This window comes from Amblyomma mixtum, chromosome 9, assembly GCF_055824585.1.
Source record: "Amblyomma mixtum isolate Tamu chromosome 9, ASM5582458v1, whole genome shotgun sequence".
NCBI lineage: Eukaryota > Metazoa > Arthropoda > Arachnida > Ixodida > Ixodidae > Amblyomma > Amblyomma mixtum.
In genome coordinates this window covers 78997765-79021396 of record NC_143020.1, presented here as the reverse complement: position 1 = coordinate 79021396, position 23632 = coordinate 78997765, and the positions used below count along the sequence as shown (strand labels likewise).

Genomic DNA, 23632 nt, shown 5'->3' with positions numbered 1-23632 from the left:
CGCAGAAAAAAAAGAGGGAAGAATCATTGGGGGCAAAATTTGAACATTAACAAAAGTTTTAGCCATGAGTAAAGTTACCAGCTCTTAACAAAAACTGCGATTTTCCAGGGTATTTACCGTTATGTGTGAAAAAAGGCAATTCTTTCTCAGACTTTTACACAGCAATTACATGTATTAGATTAACAAAATACACCCCTGGCATTAACAAAACATGGCCAGATTTAGGCGCACTAGGGTTTTTGAAAGTACGTGTGTAATTTCAAGGCCGACTGCACTGGTGAACAAAGTGAGATGAATTGTTCGGAACAGCAGCTTGAGCTTTTTGGTTTTTCATCCATGCAGAGCGGCGCATCGTATCTTATCATGAGAAAAAATGGCTATCACCCACGGGTTGCATGCACTCTCTCTCCGCAGCCCGCTGGCTACGTCTTCTATACCATACACGAGGTGTCGCCACCATCCCGCGAATGGTTTCGTTTACATTGAAGCGGCGGCGAACTACTTCAATATTACTTGCTGGGGAAAGCGTTCCGCAACTTCCCCACATTTTACTGTCATTGAAATGTGACTGAATAAAAGCTGTTTTAGTTACATCTGATTCGTACACCTCTTTCATGGGTTGGAGCTACTGTCGGCGACAGAAAGCACTGCAAATCCAGCTGGCAACAACGACAAACACCTAGATGTGACTCACTGCTTATCGAATGGGAAGTCAAGCGCAGGCATATAAGCCAAAAAAAAAAGAAGAGCGCCACGATGTCAGTCTCATGCACACGGCGCTGAGCGGACCGCAAGAGCTCATGTAGCAACTCCTTCACTCACGTGTAAGCCTATTCTACTGGAGTGTTCAAGCATGGATGAGAGGTAGGAAGCGACCGCCACTTTGTTGCTCCGTGATGCGCCATGCGGCGTACCCGCGGCGTAAACCTTTTCATTCCGTTCTTTAAGGCTGCCGGTGTAGCGCAGCACTCAATACGAGGGCGCTAAATTAGGTGCGGAAGCAAGTCGGGAATACAGCAACTCCCATGCAGTGCAAGCTACTGCGGGACCGATATTTTAGCTGAAGTGAGTTTAACATTATTATGTCGAAGGCATGGTAACCGCTGGTCCTTAAGGGTAACGGAGTGGATTCCAATAAAAGGCAAGCGTAGCAGGGAGCGGCAGAAAGCTAGGCTGCTGCATGGTATTAAGAAGTATGCGGGGATACGGTAGCCACAGCTGACAAAGGACAGGGTTAATTGGAGAGACATGGGAGAGGCCTTTGCCCTGCAGTGGGCGTCGTCAGGTTGATGGTGGTGTGCTAAAGTTAATATATTTCGTAAAATATGCCTTGTTTTGAGGTTTACATGCAATTAAACAGTGATACTTCTTGCCACCTTAAGAAAACAGTTTTAGTTTCCATAAAAAGAAATTGAAGTGTTGGCGTAAACTTCACCCATGGCTTCTAAAGTTTGTATTGCTCTCTAGTTTATCTTCAATAAGTTTGTTCTGGCTTATATTCTGAAGTTTTTATTGAAGCTCTATACCATTGAAGCTCTTAGCCATTTTACTTTCGGTGACTGCAAGGTTTTGCTTTCAGTTCTTTCAGGGTGTGCTCAGGCACTCGAAGTGTGTAGTGTGAAGAATCTTCAAGACAGGGTGCATGATTCATCTACATTTTTTCGCATCTTTTATATATTCACTAGTCAGAAAATCGCAATCAAGAAAAAAATCGACACCTTGATAGGAACAATTACAGAGCCAATTTCAAAACCGCTTACCATGGCGAACAAAGTTTACAAAAATTTCTTTCCGGAAAGAGAACAATCGAGAATAATTTTTTGCTTGGCGCATTTGCGCAAGGCCTGTCACTTGATTATCACCTTGAGTACATTTTGTAGTTCATTTGTAATGTCTCTAGAAAAATGAAAGAGGCAAGCCCGGGTGTAAACATTTTTTATGCATTATTACCATTTTCTTGCCCAAGAAGGCAATATTTGTGTATCCTAATGTTGATTTTTGAGTGGGGCTGAAGTGTCAGAACTTTTCCTGTCCTCCATGTTTACTCATCTTCTCTGGTTGGTCAGCTGCTATAGAGCTTAGCTGGTGTGCTGGAGGTCGCAGGTTCGATTACAACAACGGTGGTAGGCATTTAGACGTAGTTAAGAGGAAAAAAATTGTACATATAATTTTGATACTTTGCTGGAATGTATTAGACCGATCCAGAAAAATCTGACCTCCTACACTTTCAGCCAGCACCTTTTGCAGGTGGCATCAGGTGTCCTCATTTATTGAAAATGCAGTGACAGCACTCTATGTATGCGCCATTTCTTTCCTGGTTTAGAACTTAACGGTGGTGGTTAGTCGGATAATAAGATATACACGCAAAACCATTACGTACAGAACGGCAGATGAATGGTGCTCTTTAAATAGAATATTTTTCTCTCAAGACATTCAAAGTAAAATCATGGTTCTGGGGGTGTTCGTTGCTCAAAAACTTCAACCTGGAAACATACTTTATTTCTGGATTATTTTCAAGTCGAACATTTCTCTGGCTCTAGTTGACCTGCAACTCAAATTTGCTTATTTCACAAGGATTAGTAGCATGGTAATGTGAACTGTTGTTTTCAAGTAAATATTCGTACTGTCTTCCTTTGTTGATTAAGCTTAGCTGATGCTAGTGTCTTTTACTCCGACATATGGACACACCAGACTATATATCATCTTCAGCAGGTGACTTCTGACAGCAGGTCCTTGTTTTTACTTTGTTAACTAATTTTATATACTGTTCTCTGCCTATCGCGCTTGTTACTAACAGTCTTTAAACGTTTATGTCATGTGGAAGCAGCATATACAAAAGAAAACACTTTTTTGTGTGTCGAAATGCTTCCCTACTTTGTTGTTGCTTTCAGGCCTTACATAAAATTGACAATAACTGAAGGGAGACAAATTTTGTGTAAGCTGAAGTTAGGAAGAGCAGGCTGTTTTCTACAATGCCAACACTGCAAGTTTCGCACGCAAACAGCACTGGAATTGACTTGTGGACACTACCTGTGTGATGAGTGCTATGAAAATTATTTGTGCACGGAATACACTTGCCAGCAAGACAAACAGCGGACTAGAAGAGAACAGGTAGCGTATATTCCTTGCACTATTCTCTTTTTCATGAACACGTCACCCATACCAAAAGAACACTTACTAACAGTTTATGTTTCCCATCCTCTCTTGTTGAAGAAGCAAATAGGCCAACGCCTGGCGCGAGATTTGAGTGTCCGAAATGAATACCGAGGATAAACGGTGGGGGTTTTAGAGTTAATCAAAATCTAAGCAATAATAAGAAGTTATAAAAACTCCAGTAGTGAATGAAGGTGAATTAATGTGCATTAGAATGAATTAATTATAAACTAAGGTGAATTAATGTGGCTATAGTGTGACTTAATGATACACTGGAATGAATTGAGGGTGAATTAGAGTAAATAAATTGTGAATTTTGTAATAAATAGAATATTTATGTCACAATTGTGAAATAAGTGACCTATGTGTGAATGCAATGAATCAATTGGGATTTAAATGTGAATTAATTATACAGTAGGGCGCATTAACTGTAGTTTGAGGGGAATTATGTGATTCGATTGTCAGACGCGTTGTCACAATTGACATAGAGGCAAAGAGGAGCAACTAGAGGCAAAGAGGAGGCGTCAGTTCTTACTCATTACTGCAAAACGTTTTCCGTAGCGCCGTCTAACGTTTTTTCTTGCATACATTTAAACATGTTACTAAATTTTATGAATAGAATAATTAATAAATTCAGAACGAAAGGCCATGCCACTCGGTGGGTAATAAAAGGGTTTAAGACATTGTAGGATGGCGTGGTTTTTATTATTTTCTCACCTTGAGTGCTGTTTGGTCGTGATGAAGGTTTCTACAGTAGAATAGAAACAGCGCAGTAGACGCGCACAAGAAGAGAGAACACACAGACACAGGCGCTCACTGACAACTGAAAGAAGTTTACTGCAGCAACGGCAATATGTAGAACCCATATCACCCCCACATGATAAAAAACATGAAAGCATTAAAACTAGGTTACAAGTTTCATCGCAATCAGCCATCAAGAAATCTGTTTTCTTTTCTTTTCAAGTTAACGGAAGAAGTGCTGACGCACTGCTCTCTTCGTTTATGAATGACATACGCTTCAAATATTTCACGTTCAAGCTGGTTCTTGTAGCGTTTAAGAACCTTTGTCCGGTCCAAAGTGGCAGTGCACTGGCACGTGTTCAGGCAAGTTCTTTCTTGTGCCGTCTTTAATGTCTCTATTATGCGCTCTGAGCCTGTCATTCAAGAAGCGCCCAGTTTGTCCAATGTATGATGATGCACACGATAATGGGATATCGTAGACGACTTCCTTTCTGCATTCAACGAAAGCGTTTTCATGTTTTTTCCCGCACTTTTTTGGCAACGTATCTACTCGGTTGACCAGCTTGCATAATTTTTCCAGTTTGTTTGGCGCGAAGAAGACCAACTTGACATTGGACCACCCGAAGGCTTTCTTCAGCGGATGACTCCCGCCGTGCACGTACGGATTTGCAATAGTTATTTCTCTTCCCTCGTGCTCCTGCGCCCTTGTGGCTTCTTGCCGGCAGTCTTTCAAGATCTTGTGCCCAGCACTACGGAGAACTTCATCCGGGAACCCAGCAGAGCGCAAACGGTGCAGCTGGCTCTTGAAGCTTTCGTCGATGCGATGATATGACCTGTTGAGGGCGTTCTTCAGGGCACTTGTCGCTACTGCTCTTTTAACTTTCAAGACACAATATCTTAAAAGACTGCGGGCAAGAAGCCACAAGGGCGCAGGAGCAGGAGGGAAGAGTGAAAACTATTGTAATCCCGTATGTGCACGGTGTGGGTCATCCGCTGAAAAAAGCCTTCGGGTGGTCCGACGTCGAGTTGGTCTTCTTCGCGCCAAACAAACTGGTAAAATTATGCAAGCTGGTCAACCGAGTAGATACGTTGCCAAAAAAGTGCGGGAAAAAACATGAAAAAGCTTTAGTTGAGTGCACAAAGGAAATCGTCTACGATATCCCCTTATCGTGTGCATCATCATACATTGGACAAACTGGGCGCTTCTTGAATGACATGCTCAGAGCGGATAATAGAGACAATAAAGACGGCACAAGAAAGAACTTGCCTGAACACGTGACCACGTGCCAGTGCACTGCCACTGTGCACCGGACAAAGGTTCTTAAACGCTACAAGAACCAGCTTGAACGTGAAATATTTGAAGCGTATGCCATTCATAAACGAGGAGAGCAGTGCGTCAGCACTCCTTCCATTAACTTGAAAAGAAAAGACATCAGATTTTTCGATGGCTGATTGCGATGAAACTTCTAACCTAGTTTTAATGTTTTCATGTTTTTTATCATGTGGGGGTGATATGGGTTCTACATATTGGCGTTGGTGCAATAAACTTCTTTCAGTTGTCAGTTAGCGCCTGTGTCTGTGAGTTCTTTCTTCTTGGTCCCGTCTACTGCACTGTTTCTATTCTAATGATGTACCAACTAGCCCGGCTTATTCCTCTCTTGAAGGATTCTACGTGTAGCTAGCTGAGTCTTCCGCCAAAGGCGATGGGCTGAAGGCTCGTATGGATGTTCTGGCAGTGCTGGTTAAGAAAGGTTCACTCCATCTCTGATTGCAAATTCAGTGGATTGTGGTGACTATGATGCGTACCAAGATCTGCACAGCGCCGCACCACAGGTTAATAGTGAAGCGACAGTTCTGTCTAATAATTATGGACCTTTGCGCGTGCGTGGTTTTATAGCGTTATTCGTTGTCAGCATTGTCCCCTTTAAACTATATTCCCAGAGGGATATTTTATTGACAAAAACAGAGCCCATTGCACGGACAAGCGTGGCGAAGTCGACACAATATAAACAGTGTAACTGTTCCACTGAAATATAGGAAACAGCCGGCGTAATGCATGCAAGATTGTAGAAATATAATAGTCGAAAGGGGGCTTGCATTCTTGCTGCCACAGTTCCTACAACACTGAAAAGAATTTCACTACAAATATTAAATTTAGTCATAAAAGCGTGTTGTGTCTACAATACTCAAGCTCATCCACGCACTTCATGCGCACGCAGGATCAGTTTTCTTTTTACTATGGTTGAACGGTTTTCTTGCATGAAGTATCCTGTTTCAATAACCTGGTGACCGCCATCTACCGTATACGCCGTACCGTATCTGCGTGTAGGAGGGCAATTTTTGTCAGGGGCTCAGCTATCATGCCTCTTTGCGAATGAACACTTTTGTGCAACGGATAGAGCTTTGAGGAAATTCTTCTAGGCTACGGAAGCGATACGGTGATGCTACACTTAAACAGCAAGGCGGAAATTTTAGGTGAATGGCTTGGTTTTTTGGTTTATGGGGTTTAACGTCCCAAAGCGACTAAGGCTATGGGAGACGCCGTAGTGGAGGGCTCCGGAAATTCGACCACCTGGGGTTCTTTAACGTGCACTGACATCGCACAGTACACGGGCCTCTAGAATTTCTCCTCCAAAGAAATTCTCAGCAGCCGAGCGCCATAACCGCTGAGCCACCGCGGCGGCTCGTGTTTCAATGATTCTAGCCTTAGCTACTTCTAGCGCTAAAGGAAATTGGAACAGCCGTGTGTTTTCCAGCTTAGTTCGTTGGATCTCTTGCACAACGCCATAGCTACCTTTTTATGCAGGCAACATCAATTTGCTTCAGCGTCTTGAAGTTTCAGGTAGATAACTTGCGCCTGTTTTGAAAATCAATGTCCAGTATTTTCAGAAGAAAATTTTGAATATTGAAAAGCTATAAGATGCTCTTCTGGAAATATTGGCGGTAAAGGTCTATTCTTGTGATGTGTAACAAAATCTTTCTTTTAACGTGTTTCAATCGATGGTATCGAGCCAAAAAACTTCATGACTGCCGTCGGGTGGTCGGTGGTAATTTTAATCATACTGAAATCTTACTGCGTTCATAAACTTTTTCCCGCTGAAAACTGCTTTTGCCCACAATTGTTGGGTATGCGTGTTCCCAGAATGTAATTTCCGCCGTGGCTGTGTCTTTACTTCATCAAAGGACCACTACAAAGCCATTGCATATCCCATCGCAGATGCGCGCCAAATTGAAAGGCAGCGCTAGAGAACTCGAAAAAATAATACATAATAATCTTCATCAGCTTATTGTACAGCCTCGATTACCTACTTTCATTTAAACGCAACTTATGAATATGTTGCTGGGTTGATGGCTACACTGGGCGAAATATTAGTGCTGTTTCTTTTATAGGTAATAAGAAGGAAGCAAAATCATTACTCCTCTGCAGAACGAATAGAGCTGGAATGCCCGAAGTGCGGTCTTTCTGTAGACTACACAGACATTATGGTAAGTAAGGTGTATTCGTTTGTGTTTTCGCTGCGTTTTTTCCCAATAACGGGTATTGATGCTCGAACCACATTGAGTTAGGTGTTGACAATTAAAAAAAAATGGTCTTACCCTTTTCGCCCAAGTTTTCAAAAATATATCACTTCTGTTTCAAATGCCGGGTTTTGTTTGTTTGCTTTTCTAGCAAAACAATTTTATTGTAAAATTGTATGTTTGGCCTTATATGCGGATCATTAACATTCATTTTGTAGTCAACCATAAAGATTTCTTAGTGCGGAATGTTCTGCGCTGTTTAGGTCATATTATAGAAAAGGACTGCTTTTTGCATATTTGTACAAAATACTGAATTCTTAGTGGTAGTAATAGGTTTCCTGCAAAAAGAGCTAAAGCAATAGTAAATTTATTTGGCAAGAAAATATGCGCACTTTCTACAGTTAGAGTAAGCACGGAACTACAGTACCAATTGTTCTCCACTGGGCTACTGTGTACAAAGTTTAGATTTTTTGTTTATTTCTTCTTCGGGCAACATACAGGTATTGCCCACGAGGCAAGACAAAAGGAGGTGCTAAACCTCCTGACTGGGTCTTGTCCTCGCCTGGGTACAGCGGCAGAAGCGGTATTGCATTATACAACAAAAAAAGGCTGTCTTCGCCATCACTTACACAACAGATGCATCATAAACAGTTCTTGTAAATATATACAGATAATAAAATAATAATACGCACTAATACATATGAAAAATGGTACATAAATGCAATACATTAAGGTTGTTCGAACAGACATAACATTGCATCAAACGGAACCAGAAATAAGCATTTTGTCGTCTAGGACACAACGTTAAACAAAAATAAAGACGAACAGATGCGTTTGAAACCCCTGGGCGTACAACTATTTTTACCAGCATCTATTACAAACGGATGAGAATTACACAACAACAAGATTTGGTGTTCAATTGATTTTGTTCCGTAGTTAGTACGAGGCATATTTACCACAACAGAAGTCTGACGCAAGCTGTAACCAGTAGATCTATTGAGGCACGTGTTAAAAAATTAATGTAATTTGTTTTTATTTCATTAAAAATAAACATACATATTTTGAGTTCATACATGATTTTCACAGGGGTCATTCGAGACTGTGTATTTGCCGAGCAACTATTTGTGTTATTTCCTGCAGGTAACCGAGCTGCACGCGACTGCAGCGCTGATATTTTTTCTAAGTCAGTTTTGTTACAAGTACCCCATATAAGAAGACAATAGCTGATGCGAGAATGGATAAGAGAGAAATACAACTGTTTTTTCAGCGAGAAAGGTATAAGATCTCGAAGCCGGGAAAGCGTACGAATAGCTCTCGCTATCTTGACACGGGTGTGGTCTATGTGGTCGCTCCAGCCTAGGTTGTGATGGAATTTAACTCCTAGAAAGGAATGGGAGCTGACACGTTCAAGGTAGCAAGAGCCGCAGCGAAGCTTAAAATCGTAATCTATTGGCTTGCTTTTTTGCACAAAAAAGCATAAATTTTGTTTTTTTTTTCTCGTTGAGTTCAAGACTATTTAAGTTTAGCCATACACTAAGATTTAATAGCCACGTGTTAGCAGTGCTTTCAAGTTCATTAAGATTTGTTCCAGAGAAGAATACATTCGTATCGTCTGCATATAATACTATATATGCGGAGAAGATTCGCCTTTTATATTTATACTAAGTAATTGCGAATATTGACCGTCTCAAAAAGAAACAGGACTCGGCGACAATCCATGCTGGAGGGCTCCGGATTGGTTAAGACGTCCAGAGTTCATTTACGTGCGTTGGAATCGCACAGCAAGCAAAATTCTAGACATTCTCTATGTTTGTTTTTAAAACATATTTTGTTATATCAGGATTCATGTAGGGTCGGTTGCTGCCGATTTGATTAGAAGTTTAGGAAGAAATTCCCTTGTTTTACAGAGCACGTTGTAGAGCAGACATTGAGCTGTCACCAAAGGAAACTGGCTAAACAAAACCTGATATGCTGACGATTTTGGTAGGCCATACAGGCGTCATTGTTTCAATATTACCAGCTTATTCTCCTTCCTTTGCAAGGCTCAATAGCCCCGCATATATTCTTGGCCAACGATCCTTCGCTTTAATTACCTAATTTCCCACGTGCGATGGATGTGGATAAAGTTTATTGAGCGAAGGCCATAATTTTCGACATATCTTATGGCTAATAACCGAAATTTCAGGGCCATATTCGAAAGAAGCATCCTGAAATTTCGAAAAAAAATGACAATGATGCGGACGCGGGATCTAAGAGGCAAAAGGTGAGATACATATGAATCCAGCTTAAAAGTAATGACGTTAATAACCGGGCTCTAACCAATAATATTTTTCTAGCACTTCGACAAGGGCCGGCACGTTGATCAGCTGGCGCCGGAAGAGACGCAGTGCCCTGGGCTCACAAGCGCTCAAAAGGTATGGATAGTTAAAAACGGGCGAAAATTTATGAAATGAAAATATTTTTATTTGGGACCTAACTTTACGTTAGAAGGCTAGAACTAGAAACGCAGAACGTCACAAGAAGGGCCCAGCTCACATGCGCGCTCTAAATAAGATTATTTAAGACATGCTCAAAAAAAATATTGTGATTGCACATACGTGGTAATGCATATTATGCGCACTAGCTGGTCTCCCCTCAAACTTTTATAATCAAGGATTTTAGAATTAGTGTTTTTGCAGAGATCGGAGATTTGGTATATAGGAGGCTTTAACTGTCGACTCACGCGTTACGTGCAAGCACTCGAGCATCCTAGCGCATTTCACGGTGATCCTATACTTGAGGATCTTGCCATAATTCATTAGCTACTTGGAGCTCGAACGCCCGTGTGTTAAGTGCGTAAATCTCTTTTAGAAACACAAAACGTTTGTAGTCCTCCTGCGACCTCACCTTTTCTTTGACCGGCTTGCAGTGGCTTGAAAAGGCCACCAGGCTCAAGAAGTTAAGACAGTGAGGTATGGACATGGCGTTAGTGCCTTGCGAACAATATCAAACCTATGCAACGCGGGCACAAAATCTTTCATTGCTGCGTCGCATACGGACGCCCGATGTGTAAACTTGTTTCGGCGGTCTTATAGCCTGTTTTTTTTTTAATAGATTTTTTTATCACAAAAGGAGATTGCCACGCGGAAAGAAACTTTTTGAAAGCGGAGACGGTATGCGTAGAAATGTGTGTGTGTGTGGGAGGGGGGAGGGTTGCCGTCGAGAGCGCGTTCGTTTCACCTAGTCCGAGAGCCGCTCACCGTCATCAAAAGCGGCGCCCCCTCCGTTCTGCTCGCCATCACACCTTCAATACGCTTCCACCGGCGCTCCCTCCGGCGAACGTTGATGCTGAAAACCACGACATATAAGCATCAGCCGGGAGGCAAAGCTTCAAGAGCTGGGAGTCTAAAAAATTTTCGGTCTGCTCTACATTAGGCCTGTATTGTCCTCTGTAGGACTGCATGCATCGTGCATTGTTTTTTTGGAATTTAACTGGGCAAACACTATCACCATCGTCAACATTACCATAAACCAAACTATATCCACTGTAGGAAAAATACGTGTAGCGTATCCCTCCAGTTAATCCTGACCCTCGTCAGCTGCGGCCAAATCATCCCCAGAGACTTCCTCATTTCATCCGCCGACCTCAACTTCTGGTGCCGTCAGCTACGTTTGCCTTTTCTAGGAATCCGCTTTGTTAAATTAAGCGTCTGTCACTTTTGTAGCAGTGCCCACTTTGTTTATTTCTACTACGATATCATTAACTCGCCCCCATTCGCTGACGCATTGGTATGGCTCTCCTATATCTCAACATTACAAATATCCTTTTATTTCATTACTTCGCTGTGCTGTCATAAGCACAGCATCAACACTATTAATTAGCCTCCGTGTTTAAACCCTTCGGTTACTACAGGTAACGTACGCTATTATATACGTACAGGCACGGACAAAAGTAAACGGAGCATGCAACTGTTTTCGAACATTTTTCATGCGTCACTTAATTGAAATTTCCAACTGTGGTACGCGCATGCTGATGTAGGAGGTTGGTGGGCTTTCTTGTAGATAAACAACGCTTCTTTATTAAAAATGGAGAAAGCGTGATTGCACCTCTAACGCAATAGCGTGCTCCATGTACTTATGGCCGCGCCTGTACCTCTTCATGAATACTCGTAACTCGTCACCGGAGAGTGCCTGAAAAAGATTCCACCTAATTCATAATCTCCCAGTTACTTCACTTTCTTGGTCTATACCTGCGGTCACTACCTGTCCTGAGAGGATGTATTCTCTTACCACTGCCAGGGGTTCGATCCATATCGGAGACTCTTGTTCCCTCCTGAGAGTTATGATCATTGTTCAGGTTTCATCATATTAAGTCTTAGACCCACTCTCCTGCTATCCAGCCGCCGCGGTGGCTCAGTGGTTATGGCACTCGGCTAATAGCCCGAAAGACGCGGGTTCAATCCCGGCCGCGGCGGTCAAATTTCGATCTAGGCGAAATTCTGTAGGCCCGCGCACTGTGCGATGTCAGTGCACGTCAATGATCCCACGTGGTCGAAATTTCCGGAGCCCTTCTCTACGTCGTCGCTCATAGCCTGGGTTGGCTTGGGACGTTACATTCTATGAACCATTAACCAATATCCTGCTTTCCCTAACAAAGTCGAGTTACTTATCAAAGCAACGTCATCAGTAATTTGGAGATTGCTGATGTGTTTTCCAAAAGCCTTCATGCTCTGCTGTTTCGAACCCAGTTCTCTCAATACATGCTGTACACAAACGGTAAACATGTAGTACAAGAGAGGTCGTTTCTCCTCGCATGACACTCTTCCAGATTCATATTTTATGATTTTCCCTACGAAGGGCTACGGTAGACATTTCGCTGCTCTCGCCATACCCTCATGTTCCGCCTCTTTTAGGGGTAACGGGTGGTCCTCGTAGTTGTCGCCCTCAGCTCCGCATTTGTTCCATCTACCCTCAATTTCCTCCTTTCAGAGTGACCCACTCCTTTTCGTTCCGTGTGGTTACTTACCCTCTTCGGTTAAGCCGCCTACCGATGCCACTACAGAGTGAAGCCCAGAAAGCGGCCCTTTATCAGCTGAGACTGTAAAACAAGTAGAAAACCCCCTGCTTAGATAAAACTTCCATCTTTAATGGTTTTTCTGTACAGTGCTCATAGAAATTTAACAGATTTCAAAAGGAATTGTTATGCAAAGGAAAGAGCTAAAAGATGTATTCCTTCCGTTTGCCTGCAAAAGAAAAAACATTGCTACCACATAATGTGCTGTAAGTTACTAGTTCCTTAGACTTAGTCTTCCGCTGTTTAATATTATTAACCAGATAGCGCTAAAGGTCTCGTTACCCAGGAAATCTGGCTTCGGCGTTGTAGGCGTTGCGGTTGAAAAATCACGAGTATGGCATTGGCCGGCGGTTCCCTGAAAGCAACCTAGGAGAAAGGTGGGCCACTTAGGAGATGTGATCTTACGGTGTCGTCTGCCCACAGGCTGTGAGCACACTACCCATTGCATCGTTTACCCGCTGCACCAGTGCGCCAGGAGGGGCATGACGACTCCCTTGGATCGATGAATGTTAACTAGAGGATAACCTTCTGTATATGTGGCAATTAGAGCATTATACCCTCACTTTGACGCTTAAAAGTCTCCCACAATTATTTGTTAATATTATCTACTCCAGCTTGGGAATTCCCCTAAACATGTGACCAAAACTATTCCCACTTTGAGTGATTAATGAATTCGCTGTCGCTCTATCATTAAGTAGCCGTGCCGGTTAGCTCAGTTGCTAGCCCTACTGCTCCAGTGAAGTGGTGGTCCCGGGTTTAAACCCCGGACCAGGACGAAAATTTCTTTACTGCGAAGTTTCTGTATAAGGTGTGTAGCTTTCCTCTGTAGGCGTGTGGCTGCGCTTGGGTGCATGTCAGCGAGCAATAACTCCCTTATTACAAGGTAGGGGCACTTACGTCAGCCGTGCAGTGCAAGCACTTACGTCCGAGTAGCTTCCATTTTTAACACCAAAGCATTAAAGGCCCTTTTCACCAGAAGTCCGGTGCCGGTGTCGGAGTTGGCGGCGTGAGCGAAAAATCACGACAACGACTCTATCAGGTGCTGTCCAGAGAGCAACGCCAGGGGCAGGTGGGCCACCTAGGCCACGAGATCTTGAAGCGCCATCACAACCTTTCCATCGGATACTGACCAAACTGCCCACCGTGGAACGTGGCCGTTAAATGAATGAGTGGTCGTTAGGAAATAACAACCCGACCTTAGCAAGGCTCATCTCCTGGAGCATGTGCCGTCGCAGGGCAGTGGCGCATCGCTTAACCACAGCACCAAAGTACCAGTAGGGGTATAAGGACTCCCAGGGATCTATGATTTCCAAGTAGAGAATGACATTCTATATAGTTGAGAATTAAATCATTACGCTTTCACGTCATACCCTTAAAGAAGAGCTTAAGTGTCCCTTCCAGTTTTTGTCAGCGATTATATGGCGAAGAAAATTAGTACACTTCTAGTTTTTAATTCGATAAGCGCACTCTTAATATAACTGCAAATCGGAGTCCTCCGCAGCATTGCAAAACACAGTGTGAGGAGAGCAGGCAAAACGATGGGAAGAACATGGCGTGCTTCGTGCACTTTGTTTCTGTTCAAGTACATGGGGGATCTGTTCAAAATGCAATAAGCAAAGTGAAACACCAGTGAGCTCAGTGTTTCAGGTAAGTTATAAGTATTGTGCGTTTGAGAGTAATGCGTTAAGTGCTGTGGAGTGCGCGTGCAGTGACACTGAAATTCTGAATGCGCGACGCTGCAGTCGTGGCCTTATCTTGCGGTCTGTGTCAGAAGCAGTCAGTCATCTGACCTCCATATGATAACTTCGCTACCTGCATGTCGATCTGCACGCGTTAGAGTGCAATCTGCAGAACGGGTTGGGGAGGCTGTCTATCGCTTCAAACCCGTCTTGTCTGTGCGGGTTTTTACCTCATCCATGAAACCGCGATATAAAAAGGTAGGGCTTGAATTGAAATACGTTGACAACAGTGTGATATCAACTATGCGTAGCGCACACATTTTTCTCCTTCAGAGAGCAAGTGATGTTAAAGGTGCCCTAAGGAAGATTCTGAGCTAGTCTTTTTACTCACGGGAACTCGATCTACACGCTTCAAATATTCTTAGAAACTTCCAGCTATGGTCCTCTGCGGCCGAATTCCCTATTAAACTGAATTAAATGTCCCTGCTGCTACTTCTTTTAACTCACCTCCGAAAATTGCAGTCAACCAACGCGTGGAGGGCCTGTGAGTTAGCTGCGTGGCGGCTTGCTGTTTTTCCATCGGCGGAGTGATACATAAAGTAAAGTGTCTGCGCATGTCTTTATTCTCGTGGTCCTAATTTGCGGCTAAGTTATCTGCTACTGAAAGTATTTATTCACGCAGGCCTAAAAAACACAACAAAGCAAAAGCGAAGCCATCATGCGACTGGCTGATTGGCACACCACGCGTTGGTTGACTCCTCTTAGTACTTTCAAAGGTGAGTTCAAAAAAAAAAAGGCGGCAGCCAGGACGTATGACTCGATTAAATAGGAAAATCGGCCGCGCAGGACAATAAGTCAAATACCTAAGAATGCACGAATATGTGAAGCGAAAGCCCTAATGGCTAGATAATTTAGTTATCAGATGACCGTGCTTGCAGAAATCTGGACAAGCAGACATCAATGACGCGCAAACGCTTCAGCTGGGTATTTTTGCACTGCTAATAATCAAACCAATTGAGCAAGTTTGGGATCTGACACTTAACATAGCACAAAATATTTATGCTACGGAAATATGGTTTTTGAGTTTATATGTCTTTTCCGCGTTTTTTTTTGCGCAAGATGGAGAAATACCAAGGGGATAAAGCCGAGATCTGTCCTTTGGGTGAGGTGCATCGTGGCGCAGTCCGAGAGCCAGCTAGCATGGAGCGTGTAGAACCGACCACAAAGAATCTTCTTCGATGTAGAAAGGTAGGTGAAAAAATTTGGCATGCATACACAGACACAGTTATCTTATATCCTTTCTAATGCTGGCTAAAATTTACAAGCAAGAATAATTATGAGTGTGGAAGCAGATGAAAAGCTACGTATGGAAACTTTTTCAGTTGTTTTCACGTGATGATGTGGACAGCGAATTTCGCATTAACAACTTTCGATTACCTCACTGCAAACCAAATTACAATTTTTGTGCGCACAAATATTTTTATAGTGTTAGTAGTTTCATTGTGATAATTCATATGAAATGAGTGACCACTCAATACAAAAAAAAAATCGCGTGAATGTAGACGCACTAACACATGGGCTCTCTTCCAACTATTAGAGGGAGCTCATTTCTGGGTACAAATATATCCACACTGAAAAAAAGGTCGATATAGGAAATACCTATGAGTGCACGATGAATTTTTTATAGGGTATAAAAATAATTGTGTTAGATGTGTGAAGGGCACAAAAACATTTTGACGAATAGGAGGCATTCTGATGTAACTGAAATCTTAAGGAAAAATCAGTTATAATTTATGCACTTTTGACAAAAGAAACAGTAGTGTCAAAAAGCTGAGTAGATTCACTCAGCTCTGTCTCCCCTTTCCGTTCCTGCAGACTAAAAGACCGCTCGACTTAATTATGGTTTAAATTTTCGAGAGCTTCGCGCCTACAAAAACCAGTCATATGTGACAAGGGCGAAGCTGAGTTTATTGAAAATAAGGACATAACACTTGCGGTATCTTATTAGCACAGTTTTTTGCCGGAAGCCCTTAAGAAAGTTCTCTTAACGGCTTTAAGAGAACTTAAAGCCGTTACCAAAGTTCCACCCATTATGGCATAGGCGATGCTCGCAGGTCACTTTTATTTTCATTTATTATTCTGGCCTCACTGTCATGGGTAATGTCGTAGCAGAAGCACCTTTCAGGCGCCGGCGCAGTATTGGCGCGGGTGTCGGCTCATCAAGGATGGAAGACAGCGACGATGGTCAGGAGCCAACGGACAAAAAGCTTTGTCTACGCTACTGTCGTGCTGACGGGAATAATCCAGGCCTCGGGTTGTGAGGCACAGCATGGGTTGGGACATTATATTTTTCATTACCTCTCAGGTGACGCAGTGCAGATTCTTTATTCTAATTCAGGAAAGACATCTATTGTTAATTTTTTGCTTGTCTTTGACCCAATGATGTGATTCAGGCTCAGTTCAGATTGGAATGGGAAGTGCTGAGCAAAAAAAAAAAGAGAGGCAGCGATTTAAATCACAGGTCATATTGCAGGAAGATAGAAGTCCGCTGCAAGGGATCGCTTGGTGAACATACCAGTAGTTAGTTTCTCCGCGTTTTACTTTTTGGCTATCCACTTGACCTGTAATATAGTCAGAGAGAGAAGCCACTATACAGCATTTGCTCTGTTCTGAGATTACTGCGATCAAATAAATTCTTGACATGCCTTGAGTACCGTGCAGGTAAGGCCGATGTTCCTTCCGGCTAGGGGAAGGAAAAGCGCCCAGAATTTGCAGGGTGGTTTGGCTTGCGGGAACTGGCTTTGCGCCCGTCTATGGTACCTGTTCCGGTACTGGGTATTCTGGGAGACGTTCGGTGGAGTCGCAATACGTTTCCTGTCGAAATGCAGTAGATTTGAACAAGGCGAACTGGTTTCCTTCTACGGATGTCCGAAAAATAATCTGAGGCCATTTCGAGCAACTGAATAAAAATCTCCCTGTTTCTAATTCCGTTGAAATCCTATCTGTATCCCTAAAACGCAATTCCATTCCCCACAGCTCTTCCCGCCACATATTCTTCTCTGGAGATTTAGCGGGATTCGTACGGACCAGCTTTCCGGTGGTGGCTTTCCTTAACTGCAGCAACTGCGGGGGTTCGAAATTTTCTTGTCGCACTCAATCTCACTATTTTTAATTCACATTCATTTCAACCTTTTGTAGTAAGGGACACAGAGTAAGACAAATTATTTTGTGGCAGTTTTTGGCAGCCTAATCATATTTATAATAATGTAATGGGCGCTATCCAGACAACAAAATAACTGTTTAGCATGACGCCATGCGCTTTTTGTGTGTTTGGCGGTAGTAAAATGAAAACTGTCATGTCAAGGTGTCCACTACCGTTCGTCACTTTAAAAGCTGTTTTCAGATTAGGTTGTGGCAGTGACGCCACTGCTCCGCTGCTCTAAAGAGGAGCAACTGTTGTTTAAATGTGACAGTAGCGAACTGTAACAGGGAAACATTCAGCGTGACCACTAGCGTGACTGTTTAAAAACCGAATACGAGAGACATATGAGCTCCTCAGTCGAAGTGCCGTGGTGGGAAATGCATACTCAACGATTCTATTCTTTTGCGCAGGAGCCCGAGCGCAGCAGCGGTGCCCAGCAATTATGCAAGAGTAATTTTGGCGCAGATATGGAGCAGGAAAATCATATGCGAAGTGCCACAACTGTGCAAGAAAGGGAAATTATGAATCGAGCGCATAGTCCAACTCGATTTCGGTGAGCATTTGACATTGAAGCCCACGAAGCGTGTGCAAATGTTATTTCTCCAGAAGAATCACCGCTGTGCGGTGTGCAATTCCTCCTACTCGCATAGTTCGCCCTAAACAAAGGCGAAGTGTTAGCGAGACAGCGGAAAGTGCGGGATCATAAAGTACAGCAACATTTCACCTGTACGCAGGAGTTTTTCGTCATGATCCTCTTCAATTGTTATGTATTTCCTCCAGCGATGAACAAAAGGAAATACTCCATGTGCATAAAAATATGCGCTGGTTAATTCTTGTTCTTTTTGAATTTCTGCGATCCGAGTGTGCAAAATGTCCAGGCAGTCAATATTTGACGGGACAAAAGTAGCGAAATCCGCACTGTTGAATGAATTCGATAGAACAGTCCTGTCATATTTTCAAATACTCTCCAAGCTCGGGAAACCGGCATAGAGTGTGGAGTAACTTAAATTGCTGGAGCGATTTTGGCTTGTTTCTATGCCCTAACTGTGAAAATTTGCCCTCGAAGATTTCTTTTAACCTAGGTCATCTTACACTTACACAGAGCTATCTTACACAGATATCTCTTCGGTCATAAGGCCCCAATTATAAAAGATGTGCTCAAAAAAGGTCTGTTCATTGGGCTGGGTGGTAGCTAAGCCGGGGTAATGGGAGCGGGACAGATCATGCTTATCCACTTAACGACTACCAAAATGCACTGACAACAATCAAAATGTATTCACGTCCTCTATATCATCTGTATAGACGATATGGCAGGGTTAGTGGGCGAGAAATAAAAGCAGTCTGCTAAGCAGTAAGGAAATCAATATGAGGTCCCCTTTTTCTCCGTGTCAGAATCTAATTGGCAGACTGCTGCTCTGCAGCTGATTGCTTGAAGACAACAAATTTAACAGGATATTAGCATAAAGGTTCTCTCATTCAATGTCAGCAACGTCTGCCGGAGGAGGTACTGGTCAACAAAACAATCTACGGTGTAATCTGTTTGGAATGACCTTTATTAAATGGTTCCATTAGACAAGGGGTAAGATTGGTAGTGTTCGTTCTATAAATCCAATTTCAGTCTAACGAGCGCAAAAAAGACGAAGACGCACAGAATAAGACGACAGCACGACACAAACGCTCACTCGTAATAGTTAATATGGGTAAGCGAATAACAGTCGAGCAGATTATTACAGTTCCACACACTTCCACTCGATATAACGAGTGGTGCTCTCAACGCGAAAGTTGGTGCCTGTCCAAATTTCAGCTTGTTTCGAGAATACATGAGTGAAAATTTTAACTTGTGCATTGTTTTCTTAGATCTCTCTCTGCTTTGCCAGCACAGCTGACAAATATTTTTGTGCGTAATTACATGTGCTCCTTAAAAGGATGTCAATGCTGGATGGCTGTCATAGGAGCATAGGGACGCAGAGTAATGAATTCTCGATCAAGTTTTCTTGACAACTCCACACAGAAATAAGGCCAGATCTAGAAGCATAACCAGATTTGCAAGTTAAAAAAAAAAGTGTATTTTTTATATGTAAGGAGTGCTTGCAAGAAAACTTGCAGCTGTGCATTTCGAGCACGTACAACTTTTTTCACGTAACATTGAATTCATTATGGATTTAAGGCTTAACTAAGCGAACGGTATGGATTTTAAGAACAGCTAGGTTCAGTTCACGTCGAAAAGCAGCCAACAAATTGTCGTGAGCAATGTACTCTGTTGCGGCTTCGCGTGAGACCGTGATCTGTTAGACGGAAGTTTTGGTAAACGGAAGTTTTCGAAGTTTTGGCGAATATTCAATACAGCACGTGAAAGCATGCACTGAGAATTCTTCGAAGGATTTCAAGTAGTTGAATGTTCTCCACATTAGTCATGTGCTTCCATACTCTGACAGGAAGCAATTACAGCTCTTTGCGGTTAGTCTCAAGAGCTATATAAGCGCTATTTGGTAGCAGGTTTTCAGTAAAGTATGGATGATATACAAACGTCTTTTTCATCTAGGAAGGAGACACTGGACGATGGCTGTGACTGGATCAACAAAACAAGAGATGCTGTCCGAGAACTTCATAGAAGTGTAGCAGTGAGTACCAATTTACGTGGTGCCATATACCAGGCGTTTCAAGGAACCCCGCTAGTAATTTTTAAAAACAGGCTCTTTCAGTTACGTAGACGGCTTCTGCGGCAGAACACTGCTAGCGTCAGCGGACATGGGAAAAACGCGAATAAAGTGAAGCAGTTTTTAATTTCTTATAGCCAACTTTTAACTATCACAGTTGAGTACTGCTTTCAAATAGGGGTTTGTAGCCTATCATTATTATTAGCGACATTGCTTGAAGAATTTCTGAAACACGATTACCCTTCGCGCTGTGGCCTAACAAATTTTCCTACATCGTGCCATTATTTATGCGCGTACGAAAAGTATCCAGGCAAAGGTACCCCTCCGGGGCAGGTAACTATTCGAGAGCACTTTCGTCTGGGCGAGTTGGTTCATAACCGCAGTTAAAAGAATAAAATTGGGCAAAGGGATTTAAGAAGAAAAACGCAAGAGGCGTGAGGACTATCAGTGCTGTCCTCACGCCTCTTTCGCTTTTCTTCTTAAATCCCTTTGCGCAATTTTATTCCTTTAATAACTGTTGAAAGTAGCTAAATTTTTTGAGCCACAGCGCTGAGGGTAATCGCGTTTTCTAAATTGTAAGAACATATATGGCGATTTTGCTTACGACCGGCTTCATAAGTCTAACTAGCTAGCACTGCACACCTGTGGTCTGAGCCCTGTCGACGCAGATACGACAGAAGCGTCGGTCACACGTCAAAAAAACTATTTTTAAAAATTAGCGCTGGTTTTTCGGAAATACCTGATATGGTGCTTTATTTACATCGTCACATGATGTGGAAATATGCAGCAACTGCAAAGAGGCAAACATTGCGATACCGGAGCCTTACGCCCCATTAGCAGTCCCCACGATTCGAACAGAAAATTGGATTAACAGGTTTTGGTCCTAGCAAAAAAAGAAAAAATAGAAGCAAAATGAATGTGATGTGTCCTCTACGCCCTTCAGGGACTATTTATTACCCTTGGCGGAAAATATCAAATTTTGCAAAATAACGCAGTAAGAATGCACAGAACAAATCCAAGTCTTCGGGGTGAATATTTACGCAGTTTCTGTCGGTTCCATAAATGCCTACATACAGACTCACCATGGTTTCCATGGTTTTCTTGTGCGGTAAAACTCACGAAGCATTAACACACTTGCTTTTGGCGGATAATAGGTTACAAACCTGAGAAACTTCCATTTGGAGCTCATCTCTGTTGCCACAAAAGGCTTTACATTATTCACAATTAGGTTAATATTTTGGGAACTCTCTACAGTGGACTACAAAGTGCTTTTTGATACCTTTATTTGCATCGCTGCTCTGTTCGCGCAAAACGGCCATTTTGGTATTTGTCCGTTAACTACACAGCTTGGATAAAATTAAGGTTCAAAGATTTCTTGAATTTAGCACAGAGTAGTCCATGAAAGGCACCTCTGTACATAAGTTAAGCCTGGAGGACATAAATTCAGATGGCAATTCCCAATATTAGGTGCTTCATTACCTTATACTATATCCGAAGTAATGCGTAATTACGGCTTCTAGCATCAATGTTTAGATAAAAAACCATACAGGCGGTCGCATTTATAGTTTTTTCATGTTACAGAAACCTTCTAGAGTACGTGTCTTCCGAGTTTGGCGTCGATCATCGACGCCTTGCACGCGATATTACGTCGTCCTATCTTGCTCAATCCGTGTCTTAGGGTGCGCTGTTTATAACAAATAACAATTACGCTGATCGGGCTGAAAATTTGGACGCGAATGTCTCGGACCACACACATGTTATGAAAGTTGCATCGAATGGATTTGTGCAGGAATACGACCACCCCTAGGTATCAATTAAAATACGCCTGCCTACTGCAGTCATTCAAAAGTTCATTATACGATTTCCTGTCCCTCTGGATGCATAATGTATGTGCAGACGGGGATTGGACGTAGTTTCCAGTGTTATTTTTGAAAAATCTCTAAAGCTTAACTCTGATGCCCTGTGGGGATGACCACAGCACATTGAAATAGATTTGTCTCTTCGTTTTCACTAGGAATGAACATTAACGTGAGCAAGTTCATAAAAGCCTGTTTCGCTGAATTTGTGAGTGAAAGGAGAGTCTGAATCATACCAAGGGAACAAAAGGAAATCCCATTGGTTCGGTACGAACTTGGTCCATTTTGCAAAGCTGACTAAACGATGAGCCGGCAAGAGACCTCTCTGATCACTCGACTTAGGATATAAAGCGTATGGATAAGAGCACACAGGCCTCCTGTCAGGCCCCCCGTTAGTTTTCTGGACTTGCTATAATTTCATAAAAAGCCTGTTATAAGGGTTAAGCTCCACGTACACTCGGGGACAAAAGTCTCTGCACCGCTCTTATGCATAGCTCTTCCCGCGTCCGTGTTCTGTTCGCGCTGTTTCAAGGTTAAGAAAAATTTCAAAATGAAGTATTTGGAAACTTGCCATCAAGGGCGAAATCAGATTATTCGTAATATCGAGTTTGCGTTCTGGTTATCCACAGCAGGCCATAACGCAGGCTGTTGGATTGATTTGCTGTGACTGTATACTTTTATTTTTGTACATATGTACTAGCTATCAGTACTTCCAGGAGAAGCCGCGAAATTGAATGATAGCGGACAAAATAATGCTAACCTTGGTTTTATTTTCCAAATGCAAAACATTTCTTTTTAATTTGATCTAAATTTAAAAAAAATGCATTTTAGAAATGGCTGCTTCTGATATCATCCAGAGCTAATAACTCAAGAAAACTTTTCAAGATTTCGTGAAGAACCTTCACAACTATTTCTTGCAGTTGTTAATCTAGCTCCAGTAATGCCCAGTTAATATGTAATAAAAAGGACCAAGAGTGTTTTCTTCGCTACAAATGTAGCCTGCACTTTTCTGTTCAAGGCAAACTGCTGCACTTTTCTGCGCACATTCGGCAGCCAAACGCTAAATATTTTGAAATACAAAAATTAACGAAAGCAAGGAGCATAACAGCGTAAACTTTATGCCTGCCTGCGATCACGCACAATATTTTTTCCGCATAGAGATATTCTTACTACATACGTTCTCGTGAATGTGATATGTGATAATACAGTTCCCAGTAAATATTCTTTTCTCGAACATACCGCTAGTATAAGGGGAGGGCTTCATCCAAAGTAGTAAGTTTAGTGACTTTTGGATTTGTGTAAGATATTGTATCACATGAGAACTACAAATGCCTTATTTAATTTTTTCTTTCTTTTCTTTCTTCCTGCCCCCGTTTCTTTTTCTCTACCTCTCGCACTTTCCTTATTTCTTCTTTTTCTTTCGTCCCTCCTACCTTTTCCTTTCCTTGTTATTTTCACTTTGTAACTTTTGCTGCGCTTTCCTGTTTATTGCAGAGACTGGAGGAGAAGCTCAACCTCATAGAAGAGCCACTGCAGATTCTTATAAAACGACTTTCTGAACGTAACTAGACACCTAACTAGTTTGTAAATGTAGCGAATATTTGCACAACATTCAAAGTATATCTCGAAATATATGTTGATGTTGAAGCTTGGACGATGTTTGATTAGTCATAAATTACGGGACAAATTGTTCGAAAGTAACAGACTAGAACTCTTTAGTATTCATCACAAATCAGTGTAAAATTGACGAATAAAAACAGATCTTCTGTTAA

General features: G+C 42.4%; 1 protein-coding gene across 4 annotated transcripts; it reads left to right on the top strand.

The window, feature by feature from the left end:
* Positions 1–541: 541 nt before the first annotated feature.
* Positions 542–23632, top strand: LOC149329837 (uncharacterized). 4 transcript variants are annotated; one of them, XM_089560543.1, is made up of 9 exons: positions 550–864; positions 2892–3111; positions 7285–7380; positions 9599–9676; positions 9750–9827; positions 15265–15393; positions 17758–17900; positions 19890–19968; positions 23355–23632. In XM_089560543.1, the coding sequence occupies exons 1-9, from the start codon at positions 854–856 to the stop codon at positions 23427–23429; spliced, it is 909 nt and encodes a 302-aa protein (XP_089416669.1). In that variant the 5' UTR covers positions 550–853; the 3' UTR covers positions 23430–23632. The 4 variants fall into 4 exon arrangements, with proteins under 4 accessions (XP_089416673.1, XP_089416670.1, XP_089416672.1 ...); XM_089560544.1 differs by lacking the exon at positions 9599–9676 and having other exon boundaries at positions 543–864; XM_089560546.1 differs by lacking the exon at positions 7285–7380 and having other exon boundaries at positions 546–864.